General features: G+C 39.1%; 1 protein-coding gene across 4 annotated transcripts in view; it reads right to left on the bottom strand.

Moving 5' to 3' along the window:
• Positions 1 to 217: 217 nt before the first annotated feature.
• Positions 218 to 14242, bottom strand: part of LOC128698666 (von Willebrand factor A domain-containing protein 5A) — a 267556-nt gene continuing 253531 nt past the window's right edge. For all 4 annotated transcript variants that reach the window (XM_070104010.1, XM_070104012.1, XM_070104009.1 and 1 more), the window contains 2 exons: positions 7524 to 7793; positions 218 to 2663 (listed from right to left, as the gene is read on the bottom strand). In XM_070104010.1, coding sequence (XP_069960111.1) covers positions 2481 to 2663; positions 7524 to 7793 — 453 coding nt within the window. In that variant the 3' untranslated portion in view covers positions 218 to 2480. The remainder of the gene's footprint in view (positions 2664 to 7523; positions 7794 to 14242) is intronic.

Genomic DNA, 14242 nt, shown 5'->3' with positions numbered 1-14242 from the left:
GCAGATTTAATACAGTGGCAGAGTAGCTTGAATTCTTTGTATCTAGGCACCTTCAGTGAGGCATGCAAGTACGTATACAATATTGTGTTCTGCCTATTGTTTATTTTCTTTATGTATGAGACACTGGCTGGTGCTTATTACACTTCTGTGTATTAAACACTGGCTCAGTTCACAGAACTCATTAGTAAATAACATTTAGGATACAAAAACAATGGGATGACAATCAATAATATATTCTATATGTATACATACAACCTTTAGGCTTATAGACTGCAATAATGATACACAATAATCAAAATAAAGAATAGTAACACACATGTGCAGCACCTGGGTATCTTTATTAGGAGATTACAGTAGAAGATGGGTAATCAGTCCATCAGCCTGGAAGCTGGAGTTCATTGTCCTAGTACTGAACAGTCATCAAGACTATGGTAATGAACATCAACTTCCAGGCTGAGGGACTGATTTTTCTCATCATCTACTTCATCATATATCTCTACATTCAACTGAAAAAGTCACTGGTTGTCAAAATATTATCATTTAATAGATACCTAGGTGTTGCACTGATAAATTCTGAATACTTTAATAAAATCATAATATAGGAACTTTACAAATAAGGTAGATAATCATTTCTGGGGAAAAATCATGCATATAATACTTCCCAGGATTCTTATATAGATTACATGCTACATATGATACAGAAGGCTTGATGTAAGTTGATCACAAGTAAGAGATGTATGGAGCCCTAGACAAACAATATGGAGAGAATCAAGTGAAGGGGTTCACAGTACACAAGTAATTTAAAAGAGAAAGTAATGTTCACCATCTTGGATTAGTGGAAGTGTGTCCTATGATAACAGGTTGAGAAAGAACACTAAATTATTAGACTAGTCTTTCACACAGTGAGATGTAGAGAACCTTATGCCATCCTGAGTATAACTAAAACTTGCTACTTTGTAATAAATCTTATACATTCTCATTCTGTATCTCAAAACTAAAAAGACAGGAAGATTATACAACAGCTGTATATGAATTATGCTGCTTTATGTAGTGCTACACATCAGCAAATAACATCAGAATAAAAAGCAAAGGTAGGACACAGAGGCAATGGAGAGAGAAATAAAGGCAATAAGCAAGTGAGGCACATAGAAAATGGGGTTACAAATGCAGTGGTGACACAAAAGCCAATAGTGGCAAAAAAAAAAAAAAAATGCCATGATCCATAAAAATAAAAATCAGTCACAAAAAATCAATGTCAATACACTCTTAATGTCAATGTACTGACCAACAAAATAATGGATGAACATAAAAGCATAGGTAAAAATAATAATAATAATAAAAAAAAAAAAAAGGATCTCAAGGGTTGTGGGAAAAATCAGACTTACGGGCATGGTATGAGAAATATTCTTTTAAAAGACTGCAGTTAGGTGGTGAGACCATGACATTTATTGGAGGACCTAAACATAAATATTGTCACAATAACCATATTAATGATGGTATCAGTAGTTTAAGACTTCAGAAACCCAAGATTATATAGGGATACAGTGTTGTATTGTTACTGGCTGAAAAAACCTAAGCCAACAATCTCTCCCTGCCAAGCAAGATGTATTATAGGATTCCAGGATATTGGAAATACCAACCACAGTGGCTAAATCCTCAATAACTTGTACTGGCCAAAATATAAATACAGTATACATAAATACAGTGGACTCTTTCATTAACAGACTAGTACAGGAGGGGGGATGGGTACAAACTACTAAATCAGTGATTTTAGCCGGGATGTAGAAAAGTAACGAAAACACGCGAGATAAAAAAAATATTACATTGAAAAACAAACAATTTTATTAACATATAAATATCCACAACCTATTAGCATTATAGATTAGTTTAGGAATATCAATACTGAGAGGAAAAACAACAAACTAATCATGTAAATCAATAAAAAGTAAGCTCAGAGGCAACCATAGATAATGCCATAGGCAATATAAAGCTGGAAAATTAACCATACAACTTTCAACAAAATGAGAGTGAACTTTCAGGTTGTACATGCAGCTTTACTCTCTCCAACCTGGAGTAGCAAAACTCTTTATTACAACTCCCACACAAAGCTCCTTTAAACGAAAGGAAAATCTTGTGATGGTAAGTTATAATTTTTATTAATTTGTGGTTTGCTACTCCATTAAGAGCAAAACTCCCCACCAACTGAACATCTTTAAATTGATATTGTTATCAATATTGACCCTTTATAACCTGTATCTGCCACTGCTTCACAACAAAAGTATATTAACTTATTTGGCAAGAATAACTAATATCCATCATTACTAAATGCTGGTGGGGACCTTTGGTAAGAAACCCCAATAACAAATTATTAATATATTCACAAAGTGGAAAATTATTTGAAAGAAAAAAATCTGTCCTTAAAAGTGAGTTATGCAGTTAAAATAAAAACCTCTTTTAAAAAAAAAGACCCTGAGATATGACTACTCCTGGTGTTGTGTTGCCAAGAACAACTGAGCAGCCTTGAACAGAGCCTCCACATCTTCACCAGAGTTGGATATAAAGAGTCGAGCTTTGTTGGCCAAGAGACTCCACTCATCACGTACTGAGTTAAACTTGCTCTCCAACAATGCCAGTGCTACAGCAGTGGCCCAGGCACTCTCATTCTGAAAATAAAGATTAATTTTTCTAAAGAAACATGTCTCACTTAAGAATCAGTGAGGCAAGTATAACAACACAACTGTAAACAAAGCACGGAACGGGTTGGGTTTGAACCCATGGCAAGGAAGCTCTAAAATTTACAGGTCAGTGGTTAATGCACTGGCCCCTGAATTTTAGGATTCAGTGACAGTAGTTATTTATTTACTTATTTATTATATATCCACATCTGACTTATGATATTTTTCAACTTGCGATGGGTTCATCGGAATGTAACACAATCTTAGGTTGAGGAGCACCTTGTGTACATTTTTTTGCTGCATCCCAACGAGGTGGGGTGACCCAAAAAGAAAAATGAACATTTACATATACATACACAATTGCCTGTGTAGTATGAGTTAGGTGTAAATAGAAGTAGTCAGACATAACTGTCATCTTGCTTATGAAACAAAGGAAAGACACCAGCAATCCAACCAAGATTGTAAAGAATTATAGGTTTCAGTTTTATACTCACTAAGCATGATGGTAGTACCTCCCTGGGTGGTTGCTGCCTGTCAACCTACCTTCCTACCAAGCTAGGGGCATGGACATCCAAACAGCTTGTGCAAGTGTATTAGGGTGAAGGAAAGTGATTTTTATGACCTGACGTGCTGTCAGAGTGCGAGCTAGGTAACATTAATGAAGGGATGTAGACACACAAGTTAGCTGGACTCGAGTCTTCGAGGTGGGAAGTAAACTGCCTGCACTGTACAAAACTGCACTGCACTGCCTTACAACATCCCCTCCCCTTCCCTCTGAAGGAGGCGTGGGGATGTCAACATGCTTCTGGAATGACAGTGATTGATGACTGATGGTAAAAATGTTTCTCTTTTTTGGGTCACCCTACCTTCAGGGTAGATGGCTGGTGTGTTAAAAATGAAATTAGGTGCATAATATTATGGGTTAGGAATGCATCTTTGAATTTAACACGAGTGTCTATAGACCACATATACAGTGGACCCCCGGTTCACGATATTAATCCGTTCCTGAGAGCTCATCATAAACCAAAATTATCGGAAAGCGAATCAATATTCCCCATAAGAAATAATGGAAATCAAATTAATCCGTGCAAGATACCCAAAAGTATGAAAAAAAAAAACTTTTACCATATGATATATTAAGTTTAATGCAATATAATAATTATAATAACAATAATAACAATAGAATAATCACAATAGAATAATTAACACTTACCTTTAATGAAGATCTGGTGATGATTGATGGGATGGGAGGAGGGGAGAGTGTCGAAGTTTTTAATGTTTAGAAGGGGAATCCCCCTCCATTAGGACTTGAGGTAGCAAGTCCTTTTCTGGGGTTACTTCTCTTCTTCTTTTAATGCCACTAGGACCAGCTTGAGAGTCACTTGACTTCTCTCGCACAACATATCTGTCCATAGAGGCCTGTACCTCTCGTTCCTTTATGACTTTCTTAAAATGGTTCACAACATAGTCAGTGTACAGGTTGCCAACACGGCTTGCAGTAGCCGTGTCAGGGTGATTTTCATCAAAAAAGGTTTGCACTTCAAGCCACTTTGCACACATTTCCTTAATTTCAATAGTCATTAGCACCCTTGGTCTCGATGTGTTGGCGCTAGAAACTTTCTTGGGGCCCATGGTGACTTATTTTGCAGAAACAAGCACCAAAAACAGTGATATGGATAATATAGAATGTACCGAATGTATCCTTAGATGCGTGCACACTGGCTGGCTTGTAAACACTGAACACGTCTCGTACGAATCCTATCGCATACCGGGTTTTGTAACGGGAACCGAGGCAAATTTTTTGCAATATAATGCTTCGGATACCGGATTTATCGGATACTGATGGCTTCGTGAACTGGGGGTCCACTGTATTCAAGGTTTCAAGCATTCAAGTAACAAATGATTTTCAGGAATGCATTAGTGTTAAGTAGGAGACCTACTGTAAATGTTGCTTACATTACAGTACTGTAAATGTTACTTATTAGCTTGCTACCACCTGCAACTCACAAGACTGCCATTCCCACGAGCCCCCTGGGGCGGGGAAGAAGGCAGACCACAAGCCTAGCTTCTCCCTACAAGTCCTGTGAGGGCAGGGAATGGGGCTAGGCCTGGGGACAGTTGGTCCCAGAAGATGAGAAGGTAATTGTACTTCCTCCCATGGGAGACATAGGTCTCAGATATTCCCATGACAAGGAGCCAAGGCCGCATCACCATCTGGAAAAGATCCAGGCTGGGAGAGTACCGGCAAATCAAGAAGAAGAATGTTGCTTATAGTACAGGTCCGCCATCACAAATCTGGCATCATTGGGACCTGTAGTGTGCAGGATTACTGAGTTTGCAGGATTACAGAGTGGTTAGGTTAGAATACACTTAGTAAAGTTAACCAACTTTACTTACACAAGAAAGCTCATTGAACATCAGCAAAAATCGAACATTTCTACTACTCTGAGCTCAATTTCAAGGTTCTTTTTGTCGTGACACCAATCAAAATCATGTCTATTTCTGTAAAATATACCACTAAGAGGTGGCTAATGACTGAGAAGTGAACTCTGTTATTTTTGGTCCAATTTTTTTCATTTTTGGTGTACGTTAAGAAGCATCTTTCCATCATATATTGCCCAAATTTCAATAAGATAGCCCAACAAACAACTGAGAAAAAAATATTTACCAAAAATCATACATGGCAAGCCCAAGCCAGGTACTGGAAATAAGTCACTTTTTTGGGTAATCCTAGGTTCTCTACACATAGGCTGCTATGTATGATAATCTATGTAGAGAAAATAGCTTTTTTGTTTCAGTGTTATGATGCATTACAAGTGTATATCACAGTTAGCCCTGTGTTACACTTTGTTTTCTCTAATATAAGCCCCCAAAACAGGGATAGGAGGATGGTACTTGTATCCCATATCATCTTCATACCTCCGTCGAACCGCTCGGTATTATGCCAATTATTCATTCTGCAGTATTTACCATGTTTTTAGGGTATTTATATTGTTTATTATGTCATATTTATGTTCTTATAAGAGAGAACCTGCAGTAATGGATTTAAATTAGATAAGTTTAGATTTAGAAAGGACATAGGAAAGTATTGGTTTGGAAATAGGGTAGTTGATGAGTGGAACAGTCTACCTAGTTGGGTTATTGAGGCTGGGACTTTGGGTAGTTTCAAATCTAGGTTGGAGAAGTACATGAGTGGGAGGGGTTGGATTTGAGTGGGACTTTCACATCAGAGCTTATTTCTTGGGTGGCATTGAAAATTGGGTTGGGCAAATGTTTTGTTAGTGGGATGAATTGTAAAGGACCTGCCTAGTATAGGCCAGCAGGCCTCCTGCAGTGTTCCTCCTTTCTTATGTTCTTATAAATAAGCAGTAGTGTTGACATTAGCATAATGATAAAGCATAATCCCCTGCATCACGAGACTGAGCTCAGGGCAATGTACAGTGGCTTCAAAGCCACCTTATCTTTTATGAACAATGTATACTGTGTATGTACTTTACACAACGAAAAGCACTTCTTTTATTCGTTGGAACCGTGGATAGGACTACAGAGGTGAATGACATTAGGTATGCATGCAGAAAGCCCCTTAATATGCAGAGCATTTCGGGCAGACTTAAGACTAATTAATAAGGCAATGACAAATTGAGTGGTTGTAAATATAAATTAGGCGTGAAGCACGGGTTGTGAATGTTGTAGCAAGGAAGAGGCCGGAGGCAGTAGAAATGTTATGTCTGAGGGAAATATGCAGTGTGAATATTATGCAGAGAATCTGTAGCTTGGAAACTACAAGAAGATGTGGGGTTTCTAAAAGTATTTTTCAAGAGGGCTGAGGAGGGCTTCTTGAAGTGGTTCAGATATTTAGAGATTATGGAGCATAACAGAATGACTTGGAGAGCATAAAAATCTGTAGTGGAAGTTGGAAAGGCTTGGAGAGAATGCAGTACAGGAGGGAAGTTTTGTATGCGAGGAGCTTTGACTTCCAGCAAGCATGATGGATAGAAGCAAGTGGAGGCAAATGGTATTTATGACTTGATGTGCAGTTGGAGTATGAGCAAAGTAACATTTATGAAGGGATTCAGGGAAACCAGTTAGCTAGACTTAAGTCCTGGAGGTCTGAAGTACAGTATCTGCACTCTGAAGGAGGGTGTGGAGATATGTTGCAGTTTTTGAACTGTAGTATCAACACACCTCTGGGAAGAGTGATGATGAAAGTGTTTCTTCATTTTTGGGTCACCCTACCTCAGTGGAAAACATTTGATGTGATAAATAGAAAGTCTATGTACGCACCTAAACTACTGGGAATGGTTGAAGGTCCTTGATCTGTATTCCCTCGAATGCAGGCGAGAGAGATACATGATAATATACACTTGGAAGGTCCTGGAGGGATTGGTACCAAACCTGTACACGAAAATCACTCCATATGAAAGCAAAAGACTCAGCAGGAGATCCAACATTCCCCCGATAAAAAGCAGGGGCACCACGAGTACACTGAGACAACACAATAAGTGTCCGGGGCCCAAGACTGTTCAATTGCCTCCCAGCATACATAAGGGGGATTACCAATAGACCCCTGAATGTCCTCAAGAAGGCACTGGACAGGCACCTAAAGTCAGTACCTGACCAACTGGGCTGTGGTTCGTATGTCAGCTTGCGTGCGGCCAGCAGTAACAGCCTGGTTGATCAGACCCTGATCCACCATGAGGCCTAGTCTCAGACCGGGCTGCGGGGGCACTGACCCCCAAAATTCTCTCCAGGTAAACTCCAGGTAAACCTATTGGTGTTTAGAAATATTTTCACTTACATTTTGAATTAGAATAACTTATAGTTTATGAAACTGTTTAGAGTTCTTACCTGAGAAGGATTCTTGTCCTTGAGCTGGGCAAGAGTTACACCAGAGAGATCAGCCACGTCAGTCAGTGTCCACGAGCCGTCAAAATACTGTACACTTACAATGTCCAGGAGATCAACACCAGATTTCCTCTTTAAATCTTTCTGAGGGTGATCCTCCACGATTTTCTCATCAAACAAAACATAATCTCGGTCACCGCTACAGAGTTGCCAGTCACACTCCAGACTTGTGTCACAGCTTCCAAGTATCACATCACGGTCTTGTGAGTCCACCTGCAAAAAAAGAAATAATCAAAATTTGACCATAAGATTCTATGATTAAGCATACAGGAGGGCACTGCTTTATGGCTCTTCACTAATGTCGACATTTCAAATTATACCCACAAAAAATTTGTTTATACAGTTCCTGCTTCACTATGTTGGCATCTGAAAACTTTCCAAGTTTCAAGTGTTTTAAAGTTATTGCATATTTTATATATACGTACATATACTCTGATAATTGTACTTATTTATGTACCTGTACCTAAATAAACTTACACATAGTGCTGGCGTGCAGGTACATTAGAATCACGAAGAGTGTCTCACTAGTGTTGAAGATGCAATAAGCATAATAATAATAATAATAATAATTAGGCAAAGAAGGGAGCGTATGCAAGTACAGAAGTACCAACACTCTTATATGGGTGTGAAGCATGGGTTGTAAATCCTGCAGTAAGGAGGAGGCAGGAGGCAGTGCAGATGTTGTGTCTAAGGGCAATGTGTGGTGTAAATATTATGCAAAGAATTGGTAGTGTGGAAATTAGGAGGAAGTGTAGATTTTTTTTTTTTCAACAAACCGGCTGTATCCCACCGAGGGAGGGTGGCCCAAAAACAAAAACAAAAGTTTCTCTTTTCAAATTTAGTAATTTATACAGGAGAAGGGGTTACTAGCCCCTTGCTCCTGGCATTTTAGTCGCCTCTTATGACACACATGGCTTACGGAAGAAGAATTCTGTTCCACTTCCCCATGGAGATAAGAGGAAATAAACAAGAGCAAGAACTAGAAAGAAAATAGAAGAAAACCCAGAGGGGTATGTATATATATATGCTTGTACATGTATGTGTAGTGTGACCTAAGTGTAAGTAGAAGTGGCAAGATGTACCTGAAATCTTGCATGTTTACGAGACAGATAAAACAACAGCAATCCTACCATCACGTAAAACAATTACAGGCTTTCGTTTTACATTCACTTAGCAGGGGAGTAGTACCTCCGTGGGTGGTTGCTGTCTACCAACCTGCTACCTAAATCATTTAGAGATGACTTGAAGGGTGAATAAATTTGTAGTGGAGGGGAGGAGGGGTAGAGGTCATCCTAGGAAAGGATGGAGGGGGTAAAAGAGGTTTTGTATGCAAACGGCCTGGACATACAGCAGGCATGAGTGAGTGTGTTAGATAGGAGTGAATGGAGACTAATGATTTTTGGGACCTAACGAACTGTTGGAGTGTGAGCAGGGTAATATTTTTGAAGGGATTCCGGGAAACCGGTTAGCCAAACTTGAGTCCTGGAGGTGGGAAGTACAATGCCTGCACTATAAAGGAGTAGTTTAGGATACTGGCTGTTTCACGTGACACCTAAACTGTCGTACTTGAGCGCCTCTGCAAAGAAAGTGATTATTTGTGAATGATGGTGAAAGTGTATCTTTCTTTGGGGTTACCCTGCCTTGGTGGGAGATGGCTGACCTGTTGAAAAAATAATAATAATGTTCATTCTGTGTGATGTATGGTTTTGAAAACCATTCCCATGTGTTGCATAAGTGTCTCAATGTTCATTCTGGGGCACTGTAAATGTTGCATACAATAATACCTTATATAATACAGTTTTGAACAATATGGGTTTTGATACAATATGGTTTATGTATTCAATAATAAAAATTTTATATACCACATTTTAGGGATTGAATTTTGAATAGAAAGAGGTTTGGTTATAAGTAAAACATATTTTAAGAAAAAAGAGGATAAATAAGTTTACAAGATATGATGTAGGGCAAAATGACAGTAGTTTGTTGGACTACGTATTGGTAGATAAAAGACTATTGGGTAGACTTCAGGATGTACATGTTTATAGAGGGGCCACAGATATATCAGATCGCTTTTTAATTGTTGCTACAATGAGAGTAAAAGGTACATGGGATACAAGGAAAATGGAAGCAGCAAGTAAGAGAGAAGTGAAGGTTTATAAACTAAAGGAGGAGGCAGTTAGGGTAAGATATAAACAACTGTTGGAGGACAGATGGGATAGTGAGAATACAGGCAATGGGGTAGAAGATGCATGGGGTAAGCTTAAGAATATAGTGTTAGAGTGTTCAGCAGAAGTTTGTGGTTACAGGAAAGTGCGTGCAGGAGAGAAGAAGTGAGATTGGTGGAAAAGATGATGTAAAGAGAGTATTAAGAGAGAAAAAGTTAGCACATGAGAGGTTTTTACAGAGTAGAGGTGATGCAAGGAGGGAGAAGTATATGGAGAGAACAATTTATTATTATTATTATCACACTGGCCGATTCCCACCAAGGCAGGGTGGCCCGAAAAAGAAAAACTTTCACCATCATTCACTCCATCACTGTCTTGCCAGAACGGTGCTTTACACTACAGTTTTTAAACTGCAACATTAACACCCCTCCTTCAGAGTGCAGGCACTGTATTTCCCATCTCCAGGACTTAAGTCCGGCCTGCCGGTTTCCCTGAACCCCTTCATGAATGTTACTTTGCTCACACTCCAACAGCACGTCAAGTATTAAAAACCATTTGTTTCCATTCACTCCTATCAAACACGCTCACTCATGCCCGCTGGAAGTCCAAGCCCCTCTCACACAAAACCTCCTTTACCCCCTTCCTCCAACCTTTCCTAGGCCGACCCCTACCCCACCTTCCTGCCACTACAGACGGATACACTCTTGAAGTCACTCTGTTTCGCTCCATTCTCTCTACATGTCCGAACCGCCTCAACAACCCTTCCTCAGCCCTTTGGACAACAGTTTTGGTAATCCCGCACCTCCTCCTAACTTCCAAACTACGAATTCTCTGCATTATATTCACACCACACATTTCCCTCAGACATGACATCTCCACTGCTTCCAGCCTTCTCCTTGCTGCAACATTCATCACCCATGCTTCACACCCATATAAGATCGTTGGTAAAACTATACTCTCATACATTCCCCTCTTTGCCTCCAAGGACAAAGTTCTTTGTCTCCACAGACTCCTAAGTGCACCACTCACCCTTTTCCCCTCATCAATTCTATGATTCACCTCATCTTTCATAGACCCATCCGCTGACACGTCCACTCCCAAATATCTGAATACATTCACCTCCTCCATACTCTCTCCCTCCAATCTGATACCCAATCTTTCATCACCTAATCTTTTTGTTATCCTCATAACCTTACTCTTTCCTGTATTCACTTTTAATTTTCTTCTTTTGCACACCCTACCAAATTCATCCACCAATCTCTGCAGCTTCTCTTTGGACTCTCCCAAGAGCACAGTGTCATCAGCAAAGAGCAACTGTGACAACTCCCACTTTGTGTGTGATTCTTTATCTTTTAACTGCACACCTCTTGCCAAGACCCTCGCATTTACTTCTCTTACAACCTCATCTATAAATATATTAAACAACCACGGTGACATCACACATCCTTGTCTAAGGCCTACTTTTACTGGGAAATAATTTCCCTCTTTCCTACATACTCTAACTTGAGCCTCACTATCCTCGTAAAAACTCTTCACTGCTTTCAGTAACCTACCTCCTACGCCATACGCCTGCAACATCTGCCACACTGCCCCCCTATCCACCCTGTAAAACGCCTTTTCCAAATCCATAAATGCCACAAAGACCTCTTTAGCCTTATCTAAATACTGTTCACTTATATGTTTCACTGTAAACACCTGGTCCACACACCCCCTACATTTCCTAAAGCCTCCTTGTTCATCTGCTATCCTATTCTCCGTCTTGCTCTTAATTCTTTCAATAATAACTCTACCACACACTTTACCAGGTATACTCAACAGACTCATCCCCCTATAATTTTTGCACTCTCTTTTGTCCCCTTTGCCATTATACAAAGGAACTATGCATGCTCTCTGCCAATCCCTAGGTACCTTACCCTCTTCCATACATTTATTAAATAATTGCACCAACCACTCCAAAACTATATCCCCACCTGCTTTTAACATTTCTATCTTTATCCCATCAATCCCGGCTGCCTTACCGCCTTTCATTTTACCTACTGCCTCACGAACTTCCCCCACACTCACAACTGGCTCTTCCTCACTCCTACAAGATGTTATTCCTCCTTGCCCTATACACGAAATCACAGCTTCCCTATCTTCATCAACATTTAACAATTCCTCAAAATATTCCCTCCATCTTCCCAATACTACCTCTAACTCTCCATTTAATAACTCTCCTCTCCTATTTTTAACTGACAAATCCATTTGTTCTCTAGGCTTCCTTAACTTGTTAATCTCACTCCAAAACTTTTTCTTATTTTCAACAAAATTTGTTGATAACATCTCACTCACTCTCTCATTTGCTCTCTTTTTACATTGCTTCACCACTCTCTTAACCCTTTGACTGTCGCGGCCATATATATACATCTTACGAGGTACCGTGTTTGACGTATATATACTCAAATTCTAGCGGCTTCAAATCAAGCAGGAGAAAGCTGGTAGGCCCACATGTGAGAGAATGGGTCTGTGTGGTCAGTGTGCACCATATAAAAAAATTCCTGGAGCACGCAGTGCATAATGAGAAAAAAAAACTCCGACCGTTTTTTTAATTAAAATGCCGAATTTGTGGTCTATTTTCGTATAGCATTTATGGTTGTATTCTCGTTTTCTTGGTCTCATTTGATAGAATGGAAAACATATTATAGAAATAGAGGTGATTTTGATTGATTTTACTATAAAAAGAACCTGGAAATGGAGCTCAAAGTACGGGAAATGTTTGTTTTTTGCCGATGTTCAAAAGTAAACAAATGATGTCATTGTCCAATAAATGTCCAAATAGCCATTCTAATATGCATTCATGAATGGGTTGATGTTATTTATACAATTATTACAATATTGCAGTAGTCTGCCTAACAGTAAATCTTCTATTTTTTGTTTGAATAAAAATTCAAAATAGAAAGCAAGAGTAATATCAGAGGGGCCTGGAGACGTGAATGATGAACAAAGAAAATGTTATTTTAGAGCCAGGAATGTCTGCATTATTCATTCTGGTCCTTATTTTGAAATTGTCATATTTTTTAATTTTTGTGAAATTGGCCAAACTGCAAATTTCTGACCACGTTATTGGGTAGTTGAAATCGGTAAATGGGCAGTTTCTTGTACTCAATCGATAGAAAACATGGAGTTCTGAAGAAATAGCTACGAGTTTGGTTGACTGGAATAAGGGAATTAGCCGAAAATAGGGCTCAAATTGGGCGAACTCGCCGATTTGTAAATATCGCCGAGGTCGCTAACTTCGCGAGAGCGTAATTCCGTCAGTTTTCCATCAAATTTAGTTTTCTTGGTGTCTTTACAATCGGGAAAAGATTCTCTATCATTTCATAAGAAAAATAATTTTTTTTTTTAAATTTTTGCGACACCAGGAAACACCTCAAGATTGGGGGTTGCGACAGTCAAGGGGTTAATAACTATCCTCTCCTATTTTAAACTGTCAAATCCATTTGTTCCCTAGGCTTCCTCAACTTATTAATCTCACTACAAAACTTTTTCTTATTTTCAACAAAATCTGTTGATAACATCTCACCCACTTTCTCATTTGCTCTCTTTTTACATTGCTTCACCACTCTCTTAACCTCTCTTTTTTTTCTCTATATACTGTTCCCTCCTTGCATCACTTCTACTTTGTAAAAACCTCTCATATGCTAACCTTTTCTCCCTTACTACTCTCTTTACACCATCATTCCACCAACTGCTCTTCTTCCCTCCCACACCCACTTTCCTGTAACCACAAACTTCTGCTGAAAACTAACACTACATTCTTAAAACCTACCCCACACATCTTCGACTCCACTGCCTATACTCTTACTAGCCCATCTATCCTCCAATAGTTGTTTAGATCTTACCCTAACTGCATCCTCTTTTAGTTTATACACCTTCATCTCTCTCTTACCTGCTGCTTCTATTTTCCTTACATCCCATCTACCTTTTACTCTCAGTGCAGCTACAACTAAAAAGTGATCTGATATATCTGTGGCCCCTCTATAAACATGTACATCCTGAAGTCTACTCAACAGTCTTTTATCTACCAATAAATAGTCCAACAAACTACAGTGGACCCTCGCTTAACGATATTAATCCGTTCCTGAGAGCTCAACGTTAGGTGAAATTATCGTTAGCCGAATTAATTTTCCCCATAAGAAATAATGGAAATCAAATTAATCCGTTCCTGACACTCCAAAGTATGAAATTTTTTTTTTTTTTGCCACATGAAATATTAATTTTAATACACACAAACTGAAGAAGACATGTACAATTACATGACACTTACCTTTATCGAAGATCTGGTGATGATTGATGGGATGGGAGGAGGGGAGACTGTGGATGGTGTTAATGTTTAGAAGGGAAATCCCCTTCCATTAGGACTTGAGGTGGCAAGTTCTTTTCCGGGGTTACTTCCCTTCTTTTAATGCCACTAGGACCAGCTTGAGAGTCACTGGACTTCTGCCGCACAATATATCT

The sequence above is a fragment of the Cherax quadricarinatus genome, chromosome 88 (genome assembly GCF_038502225.1).
Source record: "Cherax quadricarinatus isolate ZL_2023a chromosome 88, ASM3850222v1, whole genome shotgun sequence".
Taxonomy (NCBI): Eukaryota; Metazoa; Arthropoda; class Malacostraca; order Decapoda; family Parastacidae; genus Cherax; species Cherax quadricarinatus.
Note: the sequence above shows the minus strand (reverse complement) of the source record. Positions and strands in the feature narration are given on the sequence as shown.